This window comes from Pelodiscus sinensis, chromosome 23 (genome assembly GCF_049634645.1).
Source record: "Pelodiscus sinensis isolate JC-2024 chromosome 23, ASM4963464v1, whole genome shotgun sequence".
Classification (NCBI taxonomy): Eukaryota; Metazoa; Chordata; order Testudines; family Trionychidae; genus Pelodiscus; species Pelodiscus sinensis.
In genome coordinates, this window is record NC_134733.1 from 733499 (window position 1) to 749985 (window position 16487).

Genomic DNA, 16487 nt, shown 5'->3' on the forward strand with positions numbered 1-16487 from the left:
TTTCTTTAAGGATATTTTCTTACTTTCCTGCTTTCAAACTATATAGTTTCAGATGTTTTAATAGGTCTTTGTATAAAAGCAGCTCTTCCCAATGCCTCTCATTATACTGTCATTCTTTTTGACCTTTCTGGTTTTTTGATTCTCTCTTCTTGAGATGAACATAATGTTCAGCCTCAGAATGAAACATTGGCTTGTATGTTCCTCTTGTTAATATGCAGCCTGACCTGTTAGTCCCTTCAGTCTGTTACTGTGTACTGAGCAGATGTTTTCACTAGTTGGCCACAAGGGCTCCTAGATCATTTTCTTGGAAGTTAAATGTACTTCAGAACCCATTAGTTTGTACTAGTCCTTTCAATGTGCATTACCTTGCACTGAATTCCCTGGATTTTGAAACAATGCAGATCAGACCAATCTTATTAGTATCAGTTATGTTGACAACTGTAATTCATTAAAATTCGTGTGGGGGTTTGATCCCGGTCAGGCTATGCAGGCCAAATTAATCGGTGGAGCGCACTATTGAAGCCAGTAGAGTTATGCTTCGGTGAATTTATTATGTCTTTGATGCTGGAGTTTTTTCTGGAGTATGACTGACCTGCCTTAGGTCCAGTCCTGAATCTCAGGACCAATCTGTTCCCCCCCCATCCCAGCCTGTGTCCAGCTTCCATTGAAATCCTGTAGAATGATGTTACAACTATTCTATAAAAGAGGTAGGGATTCCGTTACAATGCATTGTCCCAATGCGGTTACAACATTGTGTGATCTTAGAGGAAACAAGAACTGCTTCCAGATAATCAGTTTAAAGTATTAAACAGTCCAAACCTTTACCCCAGGTATGCATACATTGCTATGTACCATCTCTACTGCTTGCAGTGATTATGAGGTCTTTGAATAACATTCCTGGAACTATTTCCCTTTCCACCACTGACAGAATAGATTTGCATTTGTTTTTAGTTGCTTCTAATCTGTGGACCTGCCTCTTTGCCCATGATCTGCAGGAATCTACATCCCTGAGAAATGTAGTTTTGTTGATGTCAGTTTTCATTGCACATAAGAATGGCCATTCTGGGGCAGACCAAATGTCATGTAGGCCAGTATCCTGTCTGCCAATGGTGGCCAATGCCAGATGCCCTAGAGGGAGTGAGCAGAACAGGGAATTGTTGAGTGATCCCACCTCTGTCACCCATTCCCAGCCTCTGACAAACAGAAGCTAGGGAAACAATTCCTACCCATCGTGGCTAATCTATAAATAGTAATTAGAGACTTGCCATTAGTGAGGCTCCTGTAGGCCACATCTGCACTACAAAATTAAGTCAATTAATGTGTGAGAAATCCACCCCCCCATACCACGTAGTTAAGCTGACCTGACCCTTAGAACACAGGAACGCAATACTGGGTCAGACCAAAGGTCCATCTAGCCCAGTGTCCTGTCTGCCCACAGTGGCCAATACCAGATGCCCCAGAGGGAGAGAGAATCTTCATGTGATCCCTCCCCTATCAGCTACCTCCAGAGAAACAGGCTAGGGATACCATTCCTACCCATCCTGACACTACCCATCCGGGTATCACTGGACCTAACCTTTATGAATCTATCTAACTCTTTTTTGAATCCTGTTAAAGTTCGAGCCTTCACCACATCCTCTGGCAAGGAGTTCCACAGATTGACTGTGCGCTGAGTAAAGAAAAACTTCCTTTTGTTTTAAACCTGATGCCTATTAATTTCATTTGGTGACCCCTAGTTCTTCTATTGTGGGAATAAGTAAATAAGTTATTATTCACTTTTTCCACACAGACATGATTTTATAGATCTCTACTATATCCCCCCCTTAGTCTCCTCTTTTCTAAGCTGAAAACTCCAAGTCTTTTTAATTTCTATTCATATGGGTCCTGTTCCAAACCCCTAATAATTTTTGTTGCCTTTTTCTGAACCTTTTCCAATGCCAGTATATCTTTTTTGAGATGAGGTGACCACATCTGTATGCAGTATTCCAGATGTGGGCGTACAATGGTTTTATATAGAGGCAACACGATATTTTCTTCCTTATTCTCTATCCCTTTTAAAATTATTCCTAACATTCTATTTGCTTTTTTGACTGCTGCTGCACACTGTCTGGATGTTTTCAAAGCACTACCCACAATGAATCCAAGATCTCTCTTTAGTAGTTGTAGTCAAAGTAGTCTCCATCATATTGTATATATGTATAGTTGGAATAATTGTTTCCAATGTGCATTACTTCACATCTATCAACATTAAATTTCATTTGCCATTTTGTTGCCCAGTCACTTAGTTTGGTGAGATCTTTTTGAAGCTCTTCACAGTCTGCTTTGGTCTTAACTATCTTGAGCAGTTTGGTATCATCTGCAGATTTTGCCACCTCACTGTTTACCCCTTTCTCCAGATAATTTATAAAGAAGTTGAAAAGGACGGGTCCCAGGAAAGACCATTGGGGGAACCCACTAGTTACCTCTCTCCACTCAGAACAGTTAGCGTTTATTCCTACCCTTTGTTTCCTGTCTTTCAACCAGTTATCAATCCATGAAAGGACTTTCCCTCTTATCCCATGACCACTTACTTTACATACAAGCTTTTGGTGAGGGACCTTGTCAAAGGCTTTTTGGAAATCTAAGTTCACTGGATCCCCCTTGTCCACATGTTTGTTGACCCCCTCAAAGAACTCTAGCAGATTAGTAAGGCAGGATTTCCTTTTACAGAAACCATGTTGACTTCCCCCAACAAATTATATTCAACCATGCATCTGACAATTTTATTCTTTACTATAGTTTCAACTAATTAGCCCGGTACTGACTTTAGACTTACCGGTCTATAATTGCCAGGATCACCTCTAGAGCCCTTTTAAAATATTGGCATCACGTTAGCTATCTTCCAGTCATTAGGTACGGAAGCTGATTTATAGGATAGGTTACAAATCACAGTTAATAGTTCTGCAATTTCCCATTTGAGTTCTTTCAGAACTCGTGGGTGAATGCCATCCGGTCCTGGTGACTTGTTACTGTTAAGTTTATCAGTTTGCTCCAAAACCACCTTTGACACTTCAATCTGGGACAATTCCTCAGATTTGTCACCTAAAAAGAATGGTTCAGGTTTGGGAATCACCCCAATATGCTCAGATGTAAAGACTGAAGTAAAGAATTCATTTAGCTTCTCTGCTATGTAACATCTCCCTTCATGTAAACAGCGCTAGGATGACAGAAAGAATTCTTCCATGGGCCTAGCCACTGCCTCTCAGGGAAGTGGGTTAACTACAGGGATGGGAGAAATCCTCCTGTTGCTGTAGGGAGTGTTTACACTGACGTGTTGAGGCAACGTCACTGAAGTGGTTAAAGTCCAGGCATAAGGTTGGTCTTACTTCTCAGAGCTCTTGTGTGAAAGTGTGGGTGGCTTCGTAGCTGAAAACTGCATGCTGAACTGGAAAGTGAAAATTGCAACCTAGGAAAATGCTGTTTACTGTTTATCCTGGAATGGATATTTGTAGAGCTCTTTAAAGGTGTAAAATGCTATTTACAGTAAATGCTTATTTAAAACAATTACTCTGTTTCTGCTTTACAAGTAGCTGGTAAAAATATCAAACCCAATTGTATGGAAAAGAAACAGATATGGTGAACATATCACTGGAGAGCTGGTAATATCTTTTGTTGCTTTATGTTCTGAATGCTTATGTGCATATGGCTTTACTGAGTGTTTGTAAGTGGGGGTGGAAAAGTGGGGGGATCTGTCTGAACTCTTGGGTGGAGAGGGAATATTTTTTCAGGAAGTAAAAGCTTTCAAGATATAAAGTTAAATGAAAAGCTTCTGAGCATGTTAGGGCAGATATACTGAGCACAGAAAGAAGGTATCAGAGAGTGCATAACTAGGTGCTCAATGGATATTAACAAGCATGGATTGAATATGAATGCAGTGCAGTTGAGCCTCGCCCACCACAGCAAATAAGAATATGGTTTCAGTCAATAGAAAAGCATTGTCAGCAAATGGTAGGCTTTGGCCAAAGGAAATACATTGAAATACTGGTATTTTCTTTGTGGTGTAAGTAATTAACACAGTTTGAGGCAGTTTAGAAAAGAAACAGTGTCTGAACACGTGTTCAGTTTTACCCTAGCCTCGAACTGGTTTACAGGGTGTAGTTTGAATGCAAAATAATAACGAGCGTCTCTTCTTCATAACTTATGAAATAATTTGATTCTATGTAGACGAGGGCACTGATGTTGCTCCTATCACCCCTAGTAATAACAAACACCAAATACACTGTGTCCATGGCTTCCATCATCAGCAACTAGACTATAAAAATTGTTCCAGCCCTCTTGCAAAGGGGAGCTGGGTAGATCTTGCTGTTAATAAATCTCAGTTAAGCTTGATATAGTAGCTTTACTCTTTCAAGTAGTTCACAGGACTGGGTGCTTGCAGGGTTCAGTACTATAGGTCCTGTGATAGTTTGCATGAGGCTCTGCTCTGTTGTCCTTGGCCAACATTTGTTCTCCATCCCATTTTTATGCAGTTGTCAACCTCCTCTCCAACCCTGGACGAGGTTGTATATAATGGCAGAGACTGCGTGTGATGCTGATAGAGGTGACCAGAGCCAGGCCGGGTCAAAGAGTTTGTGGGGCCCAACGCAGCAAGTTGACAGCGGGGCCTGGCTGGTGGATGCTCTAGTTTAAGTCAAACCCAGTTGAGGTGTTAGAGTCCAGCCCGGGCAGCATAAGTCACTTGCTTGATATATTGCCCAACTCCTAGATTTAAGAAAAATTTCAACTGGTGTTTCTTCCAATGTCATCTGTCATGCTTTTACTGTTCACTATGATGTCATTATGCACTACTGTAAAACTTCCAATAGAAGACCCCAATGTCTTTTAGTACAAACTGTGTACTTTTACCCCATGTGTGAAACCCTGGGGTCCCTCTCCCCTGTTCCTGTTGCTTACATGGGAGATCCCTCATCACATTCTAGGATATGGGGAGGAGCGGGGAATTCTCTCAGGGAAGCAGGGTTTCTCTTCTCCTCACTCTGACTAAAGCATCTCCCTAGGCAGAGATGATCCCAAAATGGGAATCTCTTCTGCCTGGCCAGGGCATCCCCTCCGTGGACAAGCTCTGGGTATGGGTGGGGGTCTGTTGCCAGCAGTTGTGGTCCAGGCCAGTGGCTGTCTCTGTCTCCTCCCCTTTATGGAGGTGGGGGCCCGAGCCCAGCGCCTCCCCAGATACCTGCGGAACGGGGAGCAGGCTGACAAAGTTTGTTTCTGTGGCTGGCTGTGCGGTGCAGCCGGGTGGCTCCCAGCCAGGGCAGCAAGTGAGCTGCTGGTTGGGCGCTGGGCAGCGTGGGACCCAAGACAATCACCTTGGCCTAAGGCCAGGCTTGGCCAGAACTATAGAATTGTGAAATAAGTGTGATTTCCATGTTACACTCGACCTCATTTAAAATGAATTTGTGCTTGCTTTCACATGGAATACTTAATGCAGTTACATTGAGGTAAGTTTAAGTTCACTTATACATATTACTTTCTTTTTTTAGAGGGAGAATGTAAGACACTTAAGGCTGGGAAGCGTCTTATGGCCCTGATCCTGCAATAACATCTGCCTGGGTAGCTCCTTGGGCCCATGCAGTTCCATCTGCTGTGGTTGCGGCAGGGTGGGCTGTGCAGGAATCCCTGTAAAGATCCAGTTGGGAAAGGATCTAGGACTGTAAGAATCTATCTCGACCTCTAGCGAGGCACAGTTTTTAGAAAGTGGCAAGGTGCTTGACCGATGTTGCATAGGATTATTCCCGTCCCGTGCCTGTGGGGTTAGTTGCTCTGTAAATATTTGAAATCGTACACTGCGGGTGTAGCCCGCGCTAGTGGAGCGGGCTGAGTCCGAGCAGGCGGGACGGGTTATTTGCTCTGGGAATGTTTCATCTTCTCTGCAGCCTCCGCTTGTGGCGGTGACCGGCTCCCGGACGAGGCGCTCGGCGAGGCCCTGCCTGCCGGCTGCGGTTCTAGGTGCATTTCAGATGTCAGCGGGGCGGTCCGAGCCCAGCGCCGCTGGGGCCGCAGGCAGGAAAGGGTTAAGCAGGCTCCGTCGCCGAGTCCAATGGGCGCGGGGCGAGAGGAACGCTCCCATCCCCCATCACGCCTCGCTTTTGGTATGCGCAGGCGCAGTTGCATGAGGAAGCGAGCCGTGCGGAAAAGAGTCGTTCTGGCTGAGCGCGTGCGCAGTGAGATCGGGAGGCTGGCGGCCCAAAGCGTTGGGAACGGGCGCCCCCCTCCTCCCCCCTCCCTCGCGTGTAGTGCGCCTGCGCCCAGCTCGGCGGCGGTGTGAGAGGGAGCGGGGAGAGCGGAGCCGCCACAGAGCGCGAGCGAGCGCGAGGGGGAGGGGGCGCCGCGCTGCTGAGGGGAGCCCGGCGAGGAGCCGCAGCCCGCCGGCCCGGAGCAGGGCCCCGAGGGATGGTGTCCGCCGCCGCGGGGGGAGGCAGCTCCTGGCGCTAGGGCACAGGCCGGGGCGCGGGGGGGCCGGCGCGGCGCAGCATGGTCCGGGAAACCAGGCACCTCTGGGTGGGCAACTTACCGGAGAACGTGCGCGAGGAGAAGATCATCGAGCACTTCAAGCGGTGAGTGACGGGGCCGCGGGGGGCCAGGCGGGGCGCGGGGGGATCTCTGCGCGCGCTGCGCCCCCTTCCCGGCCACGGGCTGCTCCGGGCGGGGGCAGGGTCTGGACGGGTCGGGGACAGGATCTCGGCTTCCCGGCGCCGGAGGGATGGGCGCCCTGCCTCGGGGCGTCATAGCAACTCTGCGGATACTCGCCCGTGGACTCGCTCGGATCCCGGGCAAGGCGGCGTGGGGGGAGGGGTGTGAGAGGAGAATAAAAATATCCGTCAGCGTCCCTGCACCGTGGCGAAGATCTTTGTGGTCTCCCGTAAGATGAAATCCTGGAGGCTTACAAATGCGGAAGGAGCTTCGTGGAGAAATATTTTGTATTGGAGCCTCCCAGAGCGAAGGACTAGCAAGAGCAAAACCGCCCAAGGATGGAAAAGCCAGGTGAAAAGAGTGAATTCGCATTTTCTGCGTGGATTGTACCTCAAAAATATCCAGTATGTTGGAAACAATTTTTAACCTCAGAGGCTGGTTATCATCTTGGTGCCATAATTTTTAAAGCCTTTCTCAGTGTTTCAATGAAAAGGGTTTTAACAACCCATTGTACTACTGAAGGTAGCTGGATGCCTTGCATTTAGGAGTGAGCAAGTGAATGCATCTGCCGTGCATCTTAATTTAATTATAAAGCATCTAAGGAAAGAGGTTTGTAAAGTGAATGATGGGAACTTAAATGCTTGGAAATGCAAAGATGAAAATTGAAGATCATAGACATGCTTGAAGAAATTAACTTCCATTGGATCCTTCAGAAACGGTGTTCTGGAATCTATAATCCTGGAGCCTGGATTAGTATTGTTTTAGCAAAACAAGGTGGGTGAGGTAATAATTTCTATTGGACCAACTTCTGTTGGTGAAAGAGTCAGGTTTACACAGAGCTCTTCAGAGCTGGGGTTTTTTTTTTCCAATTATAAATTTTCTCTCTGTATATAGTGTATGATCATCATTACATAGACCATAATAAAACAGTAGTTTGCATGCTTTTATATTTTTCCTCATCTCTTCATGTTTTCTCTTAACAATCAAAGTTTTAAAAAAATTGTGTTCATCTATCAATCTTAGTTGTATTTAACCAAATATTTAGTTTTTCATGTTTTGAGGAATTAGTGTCAGTGGGTGGAAGATTAAACAGCATGCTTTGGAAATATGGTCATTACAAGGTTAACAAACTGAACTAGCACCTTGTTTAAAAGAATGGGGGGGGGGGAATGAAATGAAAAGTTCTATATGTTTATATTAGTCAGTTTTGTGGGTATTCTTAAACTCCAAATGGATTCTTAAACTTTTTTTATATCTTTTGTTTTACTGCTTAATGTAGACAAATTGTAGAGCGTCCTTAATAATGAGTCACCATGGGAAAAATAGATTTGGTTACTAACACACGAGGAGTTTGGACAGGCAAATAGAAGGAGCAGGAGAACTGCCCTGTGGCTTTTTAAATGGAAGATCATTAATTATTTTGGTTCTTGCCGGTTCTAAAATATTAGATCTTCATCTTGGAAGCATGCATGTTTGCATGTAAAAAGGGGTTTGTGAATAGTAAGCTCATTCATAACCATTTAAACTAAGCATAGTGCGTGCATGCACATGCCTGCATCCATTTGTAATCAGTCCCACACATTATTTTAAACTAGGAAGAGAATAAAGCAAGAGATTGTGATTTAATTCTGGGATTAGGCAAGGTTATTTAGTAAGAAAGGTTAGCAGGGCTTTCCTCATTTGCTACCCTTCAAAATCTTTGCATATGAAATATTGAATAGGAAAATGTGCAGACTTAATGCATATTATTAGAATGGATATATGTACAATGAAATGTGTTAGTATTTTGGTCTCAGTCATCTTTCCCAGAGGGGATGTGTCTCTCTTGTCATTGCACTGTTTTCAGTGGATGGGAAACTCACATGCACAAATGTGCAAACACGTGCATTGCAGCATTTGCTGATGGGTAACATGCTGTTTGCTTTGTCCCTTGGCAGCTCTGGTCTCAGAGGCATTTGCATGCTTTTTGCTGTGTCCCTTTTTTAGTGCAAAGGGAAGGAGGAAATGTTCAAAGAGATTTTTTTCAAGTGGAGGATGGAGCAGCAGTCTGGCTTATGTGAATGACTTTCTAAAATGGCGGCCAGGACTGAGTTTATGTGGGAAAGAGCAGAGCTGATCTGCTGCTGCACAGAAGGAGGAGGGGAAACTGCAAAAGGAGTCAGCAGCAAGAGCTGTGTAGCAAGAGGGTTTGCTAGGCTACCTGATTATAACTACATTTATTTGCGAGATATACTATTTATTTTCCTTTTCACATATTATTGTCAAGAAATGAGTAGAATTGTGTGTACAAGGATATGGTTTGTAAAGGAGCCCTTCAGGTCTTTTTAGGTACCATCTAGATGGTTTGGAAGAGATTCATTCCAAGATATTCATGCTTGCATGGTGTTCAGATTTGGATTGTATGAATAGTATGAATTGTGTTTGTTATAGGCTATGGCAGAAATTTGGAAATGGTTAAAAAGTAGATACAATCACGATTACAGTACTACTCCAGAGCAAAAAGGAAATTCAGCCATACAGGTCTGTTAACGTTATTTGAAACTAAAGGAAACAACCCTTCTGTGTCTTTAGAAATCTGCTTATTAATTAATTATGTTGGTAATACTAATCAGAAGTTAATATTCCTAGGGATTAAGCTGTGTATTCACTACTGTGAAGAAAAAAAATGTTCTGAGTGTATTTACCATAATTTTAGCTGTGTGGGTGATCAGAGAATATAAACAGTTAATCTAAATTTACTCTAGAGTATATAATTCTAAAAACTTAGTTCCAAACCTGATTGAACTTAAATAGAAAAGATGAGGAGTACTCAAATGAAAGGGAAAATTTGGCATTCCAGTATTTTCCCTGTATCTCCTTTTTCACAAGGCATTTTTTAAGCAGGAAAAAGTTGCTATGGTACTGTTGCTTAGAGATGGATCAGGAAAATGTCAGGATCTGAATTAATTGCCTTTTTTTATTTTTACCTTTCTGAATTTTTATCATTGGTTTTGGAAGGAAATACACATCGCTTAGGCAGAACCTTTTATTGTTGCACAACTTGAGTCTTTCTTTACAATTTATATTTTAGCGGGTTCTTAAAAACAAACCTCACTCCCAAACCATGCATTTATATTTGTGTATACACCAATCAGTAATAGGGTGTGAAAAATCTAAACATTTGGCCACTGATACAGGTATTAATGTATTAAATAAAATTTTTAAACTTAACTTTTGAGCTGCTTTTTGCTATCAAAATTACTAAATATTTGTTGCTTAAAATGGTTGAGTACATATCTCTTGATTGATGTTTCAGTTAGCAGGGTATGGTATGTGCACAATAGAGCAAGCCTTTCTTTGTATGTTGGTTAGTTGAGTGGGGGAAGGGACAATTGTATTGCAGTCTTGTTTATTGTAGCAGGAGCTTTGCTGGGTTGGACATATGGGATGTATACATATGAAGGACAGCTGCCTGAGCTTGGATATGTAGTGTACAAGACTGGCTCCTTGGAAAGGCCAGTTCTTTAGTTTGGAAGCTCTTTTTCAGATCTAGCTGATCTTGGCTAAATCAGGTTCCCACCCATCCCCCAGTCTGAGAACAGGATAAAGAATATGCAAAGAAGCTGACCAAGCAGTATTAGAAAGATGTAAGTTATAGAAGCATAAAAAGAATGTCAAAAAATATCGCTAAAATAAATGCTAGATGCAGCCAAGGAATAGCCAGTTAGTTACATATATAATTTCACTATATCCGTATTGATACCAGCATTTTCCAGTTCATACCTGTAAAACACAGCTTTCATATGTAAGCATATGTGTAAGTTAAATATTTTACAATTACAATCTTGTGCAAAATATATATTTTCAGTACTGTACTATAACTGAAATGACTGGCTTTAAGAAGAAAACTGTTACACTTGTGTAAGATGCTATAAGTGCAACTTAGCGGGAGAGGCTTTCGTTTTTATTAATTGCAATTTAGGGAAATTTGCTCACTTTGGTTTGTAGTCTATTCATATTTTGGGAGGGTGTTTATTCAGGTATAAATATAAGTGCTTTGTTACAGCAGTTTCTTCAAATTCTTATGCATATTTCTGTCTTGTCTTGAAGATGTTGCTGATGAATTGCCATTTGCGAATTTCAAAATAATTGGGACGGCTTGTATACACACTGTATTTGCATAGTTTTCATGTAGGCTTCAAAATATGCAATTACTGACCAATTAAATTGTTTTCCATTGTATCTCAGACCTTTTCTTTAAACTACATTGTCTTTTGCAAGGCTTTACAGGAAACTAGCCTGGGAAATCAGGGAAGCTAGTTCTTAAAATAGTAGTAATGTTTCATGCTATGATCTCTGCTGGAATTCAGGCTTCGTTAAAATAGAATATTAAACTGTGAGTGAAAGTGTTTTTACATTAATTATTGTAATGAAGACCCAGATTATTGCACTCTTAATGACAGGAAAAAAAAATTCGCTTTTTCTGAAAGATGCCCAGCAGCTTGCTGATCAAGGCGACTAAATATAGCTAATATTTGTCCATAGCACAAATACCCCATTTCCATACTTTTCCCTTGTTTTTTTTCCATTTGGTTATCCAAAGACCTGTTGCTTTGCCTCAACTATTTGCATTTTAAATAAAAAACAAAAACCCCTGAAATCATTAGGAGCTATATAATTTTGATATGCTAACTTTTTATTTAGTGGGAAGACCTTCTCAGAGCCAGTACTATGAGTTTAAGAAATGCAAATACTATTTTAAATGTTAGTTCTGAAAGCTCTAGTTCACAAAAAGACCTAATACTTGTTAATGTTGTTCTCAGTCCATTTAGAAACCTTCTATCTTCTTTGGCTTCAGGTTGTTTTTAACTTCATGGTGAGGGCACGGTGAAAACAGAATGTATTAACAATTCATATACTTTGAAATATGGTTAGACTTTGAAGAGTTAGTCTGCAAGAGTGGCATTGTGGAGATTCTGTGTTTTTTCTTAGAATCGTGGAACTAGAACTGGAAGGGACTTCAAGAGGTCATCCAGTCCAGTTCCCTGCCTGCTCAGCAGGACCAAGCATGATGTCCATTCAGTTCTGTAGCGAATTAGCCACACTCATGTGGCTAGCACGTCGGATACCACGGATCTTGATCATCCCTGATAAATGTTTATCTAACCTGCTCTTAAATATCTCCAATGATGGAGATTCCACAACCTCTCCAGGCAGTTTATTGCAGTGTTTAACCGTCGTGACAGGAAGTTTTTCCTAATGTCCAACCTAAACCTTCCTTTCTGCAATTTAAGCCCGTTGCTTTTTGTCCTATCATAAGAGTAATTTTTCTCCTTCCTCCTTGTAACATCCTTTTAGGTACTTCACAGCTGCTTTTCAGTTACTTCCATATCTTATTTTGCTTAGTTTCTCACCCCCTTCCCCCTCCCCCCCCCGAAAAAAAAATTCTAATGGCCAATAGTGCAAATGCAGTCTGGCTTTGCAACATTAAATCAAGCTGTGTTCTTTATGGCTTAGGAGTTGCTACTGATAAAGATTATACAGTGGGACGTTAGTTAACAATTCTGTGAATGGTGTATGGGGCAGAATAGAATCCAGTGTTGTCTTCAGTTGCTGTATTGGCTGTATGCTGCTGACTGGAGCAAACTTTGTCAGAATGCCAAGCAGCTATGATGTGGAGTACATAGAGTGATCAGAACTGCTTATTCAGAAACTACCATTTTTGTATGCAGATGCATTGACGGTCATTGCCATTGATTCAGATGAGAACAGGATTCTGTCTATAATAAAAGCAATAGTCTTCCTAGTAGAATTCTCCAACCATGAAGCCATAGTTCCCAGGTCAGGAAAACATGTTTAGTTAGTTATAATAAGCAGTGGTTCTTTGGTACATCAGTTCAAATGTAAACACAAAGATGACCTCGCTAAATCAACTATGTACAGGCAGTCCCCGGGTTACATGGATCCGACTTGCATCGAATCCCTACTTACAAACGGGGTGAGGCAACCCCGCACTTGCTGCTTCCCCCCAGCAGACCAGGGAGACGCAAAGCTAGAGGCCCCTCCCCAGCAGACCAGGGAGATGTGGAGCGGCTTTTCTCAGCAGACACCTTAGCTTGAGAATAAAGGACAGAGGGAAGTGAGGTGTGGGAGAATAAAACTGAGCTCTGGAGAAATGTTTGGCTAGAGTTTCCCCTACAATATGTACCAGTTCCGACTTACATACAAATTCAATTTAAGAACAAACCTACAGTCCCTATCTTGTACGTAACCCGGGGACTGCCTGTATTCAAAATAAAATGGAATGTATCTATCTAGGCTTAATATTTAGGAAGAATTTAAAAAGAAGGCTCTTACTGAATTTTCATTGTCTTATTTTGAATAACAGAATTTTGGCTTGTTTTTAATGTGAAACAAAAGTATTTTTGTATTTCATTGACAGGAAAAATTGTGAATGCTTTACAGCCATACTTTCTCGTTGAAAGTGGGGGAGGTGGGGAGGGTGAACTTCGAGTTGGATGTATTTTATTACTGTAGTGCCTAGAGTCTGTGGTCAAGATACATTTAAAATCTAGATAGGGGGGAGAGACAAAAAGGTGGGAGAAGGAAAAATGGAATACTATTTTCTAGGAGCAGAGAGATTAAATTACTTGCGTGGGATCACTCAGGAGCCCTGTGGCATACTAGAATTTAACCCATTTCTCCTGATTCTAAGTCCACTGCCTTAAAACACAAGAATTACTTTTTCTCAGGTAGGTTTTCTCATTGCTAAGACTGTCAACATAACTTCTGTGGCCCAGGAGTGTGACTAAATAACCCTCAAGCGAGGTAAGTCACACTGATGTAAGCAATTGTTTGGACAGCACTATGACAGTGGGAGAGCACTGATGCAATGTGTTGGAAGATACACCGATATTGACAATTCAAGTGGTTCTGTCTCCAATCATGTACCTCTTCCCCAAGATTTAGTAATTTTAGGGATGCTCTTCAATAGCTTGTGATCTGTGAATCTTCCAACTGCTCCAGATTTTATTCCTAATATATAGGTGAAGTGTGTTGAGATTATATTTTTGCAGTTATGAGCTTCATGAGTTTCTAATGCAAATATATAGCAGTGTCGCAAGCCAAAATTTAATCTAGACTGAGCTTCCATTAAGCATTTTTATGTCATTAGCTATATAAGAAAGATACAGTGGTGTCACTACTACAGTTTTCTGTAATCTGGCGAGCCTTTCTAATAATATCTTCAGTGAAGTATTTTCAGATCTTTGTTGCATTTGATTTAGAATAGATGTAGCCCTTGCAGTGATGACAGAAATATTTTAATAAACTTAAGAAACCAACAAATGTTCCGGTAGCACTCTATAGACTAACAAAACATGTAGATGGGATCATGAGCTTTCGTGGGCACAGCCCATTTCTTCAGATGATCGGAGTTTTGAGTTTAGTATGTGTAGACCCAAAATAAATAGAGGGGAAGGAAAAAAGGGGGGGGAGACAAGGAAATATTTTAGTATTTCTGTTTGTCCTACTAGCTCCATGTGATGTTGTATAATAAACACATGTTTCCATAATAATTTTCAGTCCGATTGTAGTACTATTGATGCCTTGTTGTGTAGGTTGCTTGGTTTAATGAAAAAACCTAAGTACCATACACACGTTTTTGGTGACCCTTTTGAAATAACTATTAGACCATATTGTGTAATTTTGGTTCCTTTGAGATAATTATTGGAATCCATTTCCATTTGGTTCCTTTCTTAAATATTTATTATCACGCCGACTTCTATTGACGGAGATTTCTTAATTTGAGTGTGTTGGAAGATACACAGGTATTAAATTCAATCCTCAACTTAAAATAGCAGAATATTGTTATCTTTTTAAAGTTTTAAGGTTGCAGTGCAAAACAGAATCCTGATGCCATGTTGTTTTACATGCAATATAAAACTTGTGTAAAGCTTTTTGGGCACATGACCCTATTAGCCATACAAAAGCCTTGTTTCCACTAAGGAGGGGCGTGATCTTACCTTGTTCCCTATAAGGTTGTTAAATTACAGTTATCTGGCAGATCATATAATAGATCGTTTCTATAAACCATGCAATTAGTTGATAATGGGCCACTTTGCAGAGCCATAGTGGGGGTTGGGGGATTGGAGCCGTGACTGAGTAGTTTTGCCTCATGTTGGCTCATCAAGCCACCTGCACTGCTGCAGCTTTGCATTTTAAATGTAGTAACAGCCATTGGGCTCTTACTGTATTTAAACTGCACAGGTGCACCATCCCAGACCAGTGTGAGCTGGGACTGCTTGTTCCGAGCTCATGTTGAATCCAGCAGCCCTTGTTCGCGGTGGCCAGGGCTGACTGCAGGCAGGGGCTGCTCCAGCAGCAGCCCCTAGCTGCTGTCAGGCCTGGCTGCCGCACACAGAGGCTGCTGCAGCAGCAGCCCCTGTCAGTGGGGGAGCCCAACTTCTTGCTGGGACCCCTATCAACAGGAGCTGCTGCTGGAGCAGCCTCTTCTGTCCTTGCCTGCTGCCTCTGATAGAGGCGGGGTGGGGAGGCAGCACTGTGGAGATGGTGCTGAGGGGAACTGGCTTTTGAGCTGGCTCCTCCCGGCACCAGCTTCTGTTTTCTCCCTCCTCCCCTGGAGAGGCAGCAAGGGGGTGGTGGAAAGTGAGTAGATTAGTACTCCTCTCAACTACCCGATAAGCTTATACTTATTGTGTAGTTGACTACTCACTAACATCCCTAGTCTTCTAACAAGTAATGAACAGAAGTTAAAATCCAAGTAAAGGCAAAGTGATTTGTAGTGTTTCCAGATTTTTTAAATTTGTTTGATTTTTACCTTGTGTTAGTTAATATGTTAGCTAACACAAGATAAGACTGCATCATCCTTCTTCAAGATGCACTGTAAAATATTTTACCATATCTTAGGGAATAGATTCAGTTTGAAGTAAGCACTGAAAGACTGACACTTACATGGATGACTGAAGTATGTGGGGAGAGGGGGGGAAAAGCAAATGAAACTTGAGATTTTAGTAACCTAAAACTACATTAAATATATTGAAGGAATAAGCATGTATTTCTCTGTGATAACAGATTACTCTATACTCTTTACTATATAGTCTTATATTTTTGGATTCCATTGGGGGTGATCAGTGACTTCCTGTACCACCATTGAGTCTACCAGCATGCCAAGAATCCCAGGGTGTTGATCATATTCCATTTCCATTAAACCTGTCTATTCCCATTCATCCAAATATTTGTGTGCTTCCTAAGAATGTTCAGCTGTTTTCTCTAAGAAATAGAGAAGATGTGTGAGCGGTTTTTTTTTTAAATTGGGTCTACTTGTGTTGGTGAGAGAGAAGCTTTTCAACATTTGGAGACCACCTCTTCTGGTTTGGAAACTTACTCAGTATCATACAAGATGAAACAGATTGTTTAGCATTAAGTGACATCCATCGAGAGTTGAGATAATTATATGCCCACAGCTGTAGCACTTTCATGTTTGTTCAGCAACCCAGGACTGGCTTCATTAAATCCAATTTCAAAGTAGAGATAATCTGTTTTAAAAGGTGTGTGTGTGGGGTGGATGTGTGTGTGTTTGTGTTTGTTTTTTAACTGGTGAATCCTTGAGGAAGTGGGGATATGTCAGAACAAAGTTGTACAGATATTTCAGTCCCTCCTTCACTGTTTTTTGGCACTGTGGTGAAGGAGGCAGATTGCTTCATTCAGGGAGGAGTTTGGAACTGAGACTTTAAGAAGCTGCTGCTGGTGTTGTGTTCTGTTTTTCCTACAAACTGCTCACTAGCAAAAGCTTTTTGTTTTGTTTGGTATTAGGATGT

The 16487-nt window shown here is 41.9% G+C and overlaps 1 protein-coding gene across 5 annotated transcripts in view; it reads left to right on the top strand.

Annotated features, from left to right (window-relative positions):
• The window catches only part of SPEN (spen family transcriptional repressor), a 147348-nt gene that overhangs the window by 11354 nt on the left and 119507 nt on the right, over positions 1-16487 (top strand). For 2 of the 5 annotated variants that reach the window (XM_075906117.1, XM_075906119.1), the window contains exon 1: positions 6238-6593. The exons of 1 other annotated variant lie outside the window; for it this stretch is intronic. In XM_075906117.1, the coding sequence (XP_075762232.1) occupies positions 6511-6593 (83 nt within the window). In that variant the 5' untranslated portion in view covers positions 6238-6510. Of the gene's footprint in view, positions 1-6233; positions 6594-6661; positions 7444-16487 lie in introns of those variants that run through there. 2 more of the 5 variants (XM_075906123.1, XM_075906121.1) reach the window with 2 other exon arrangements.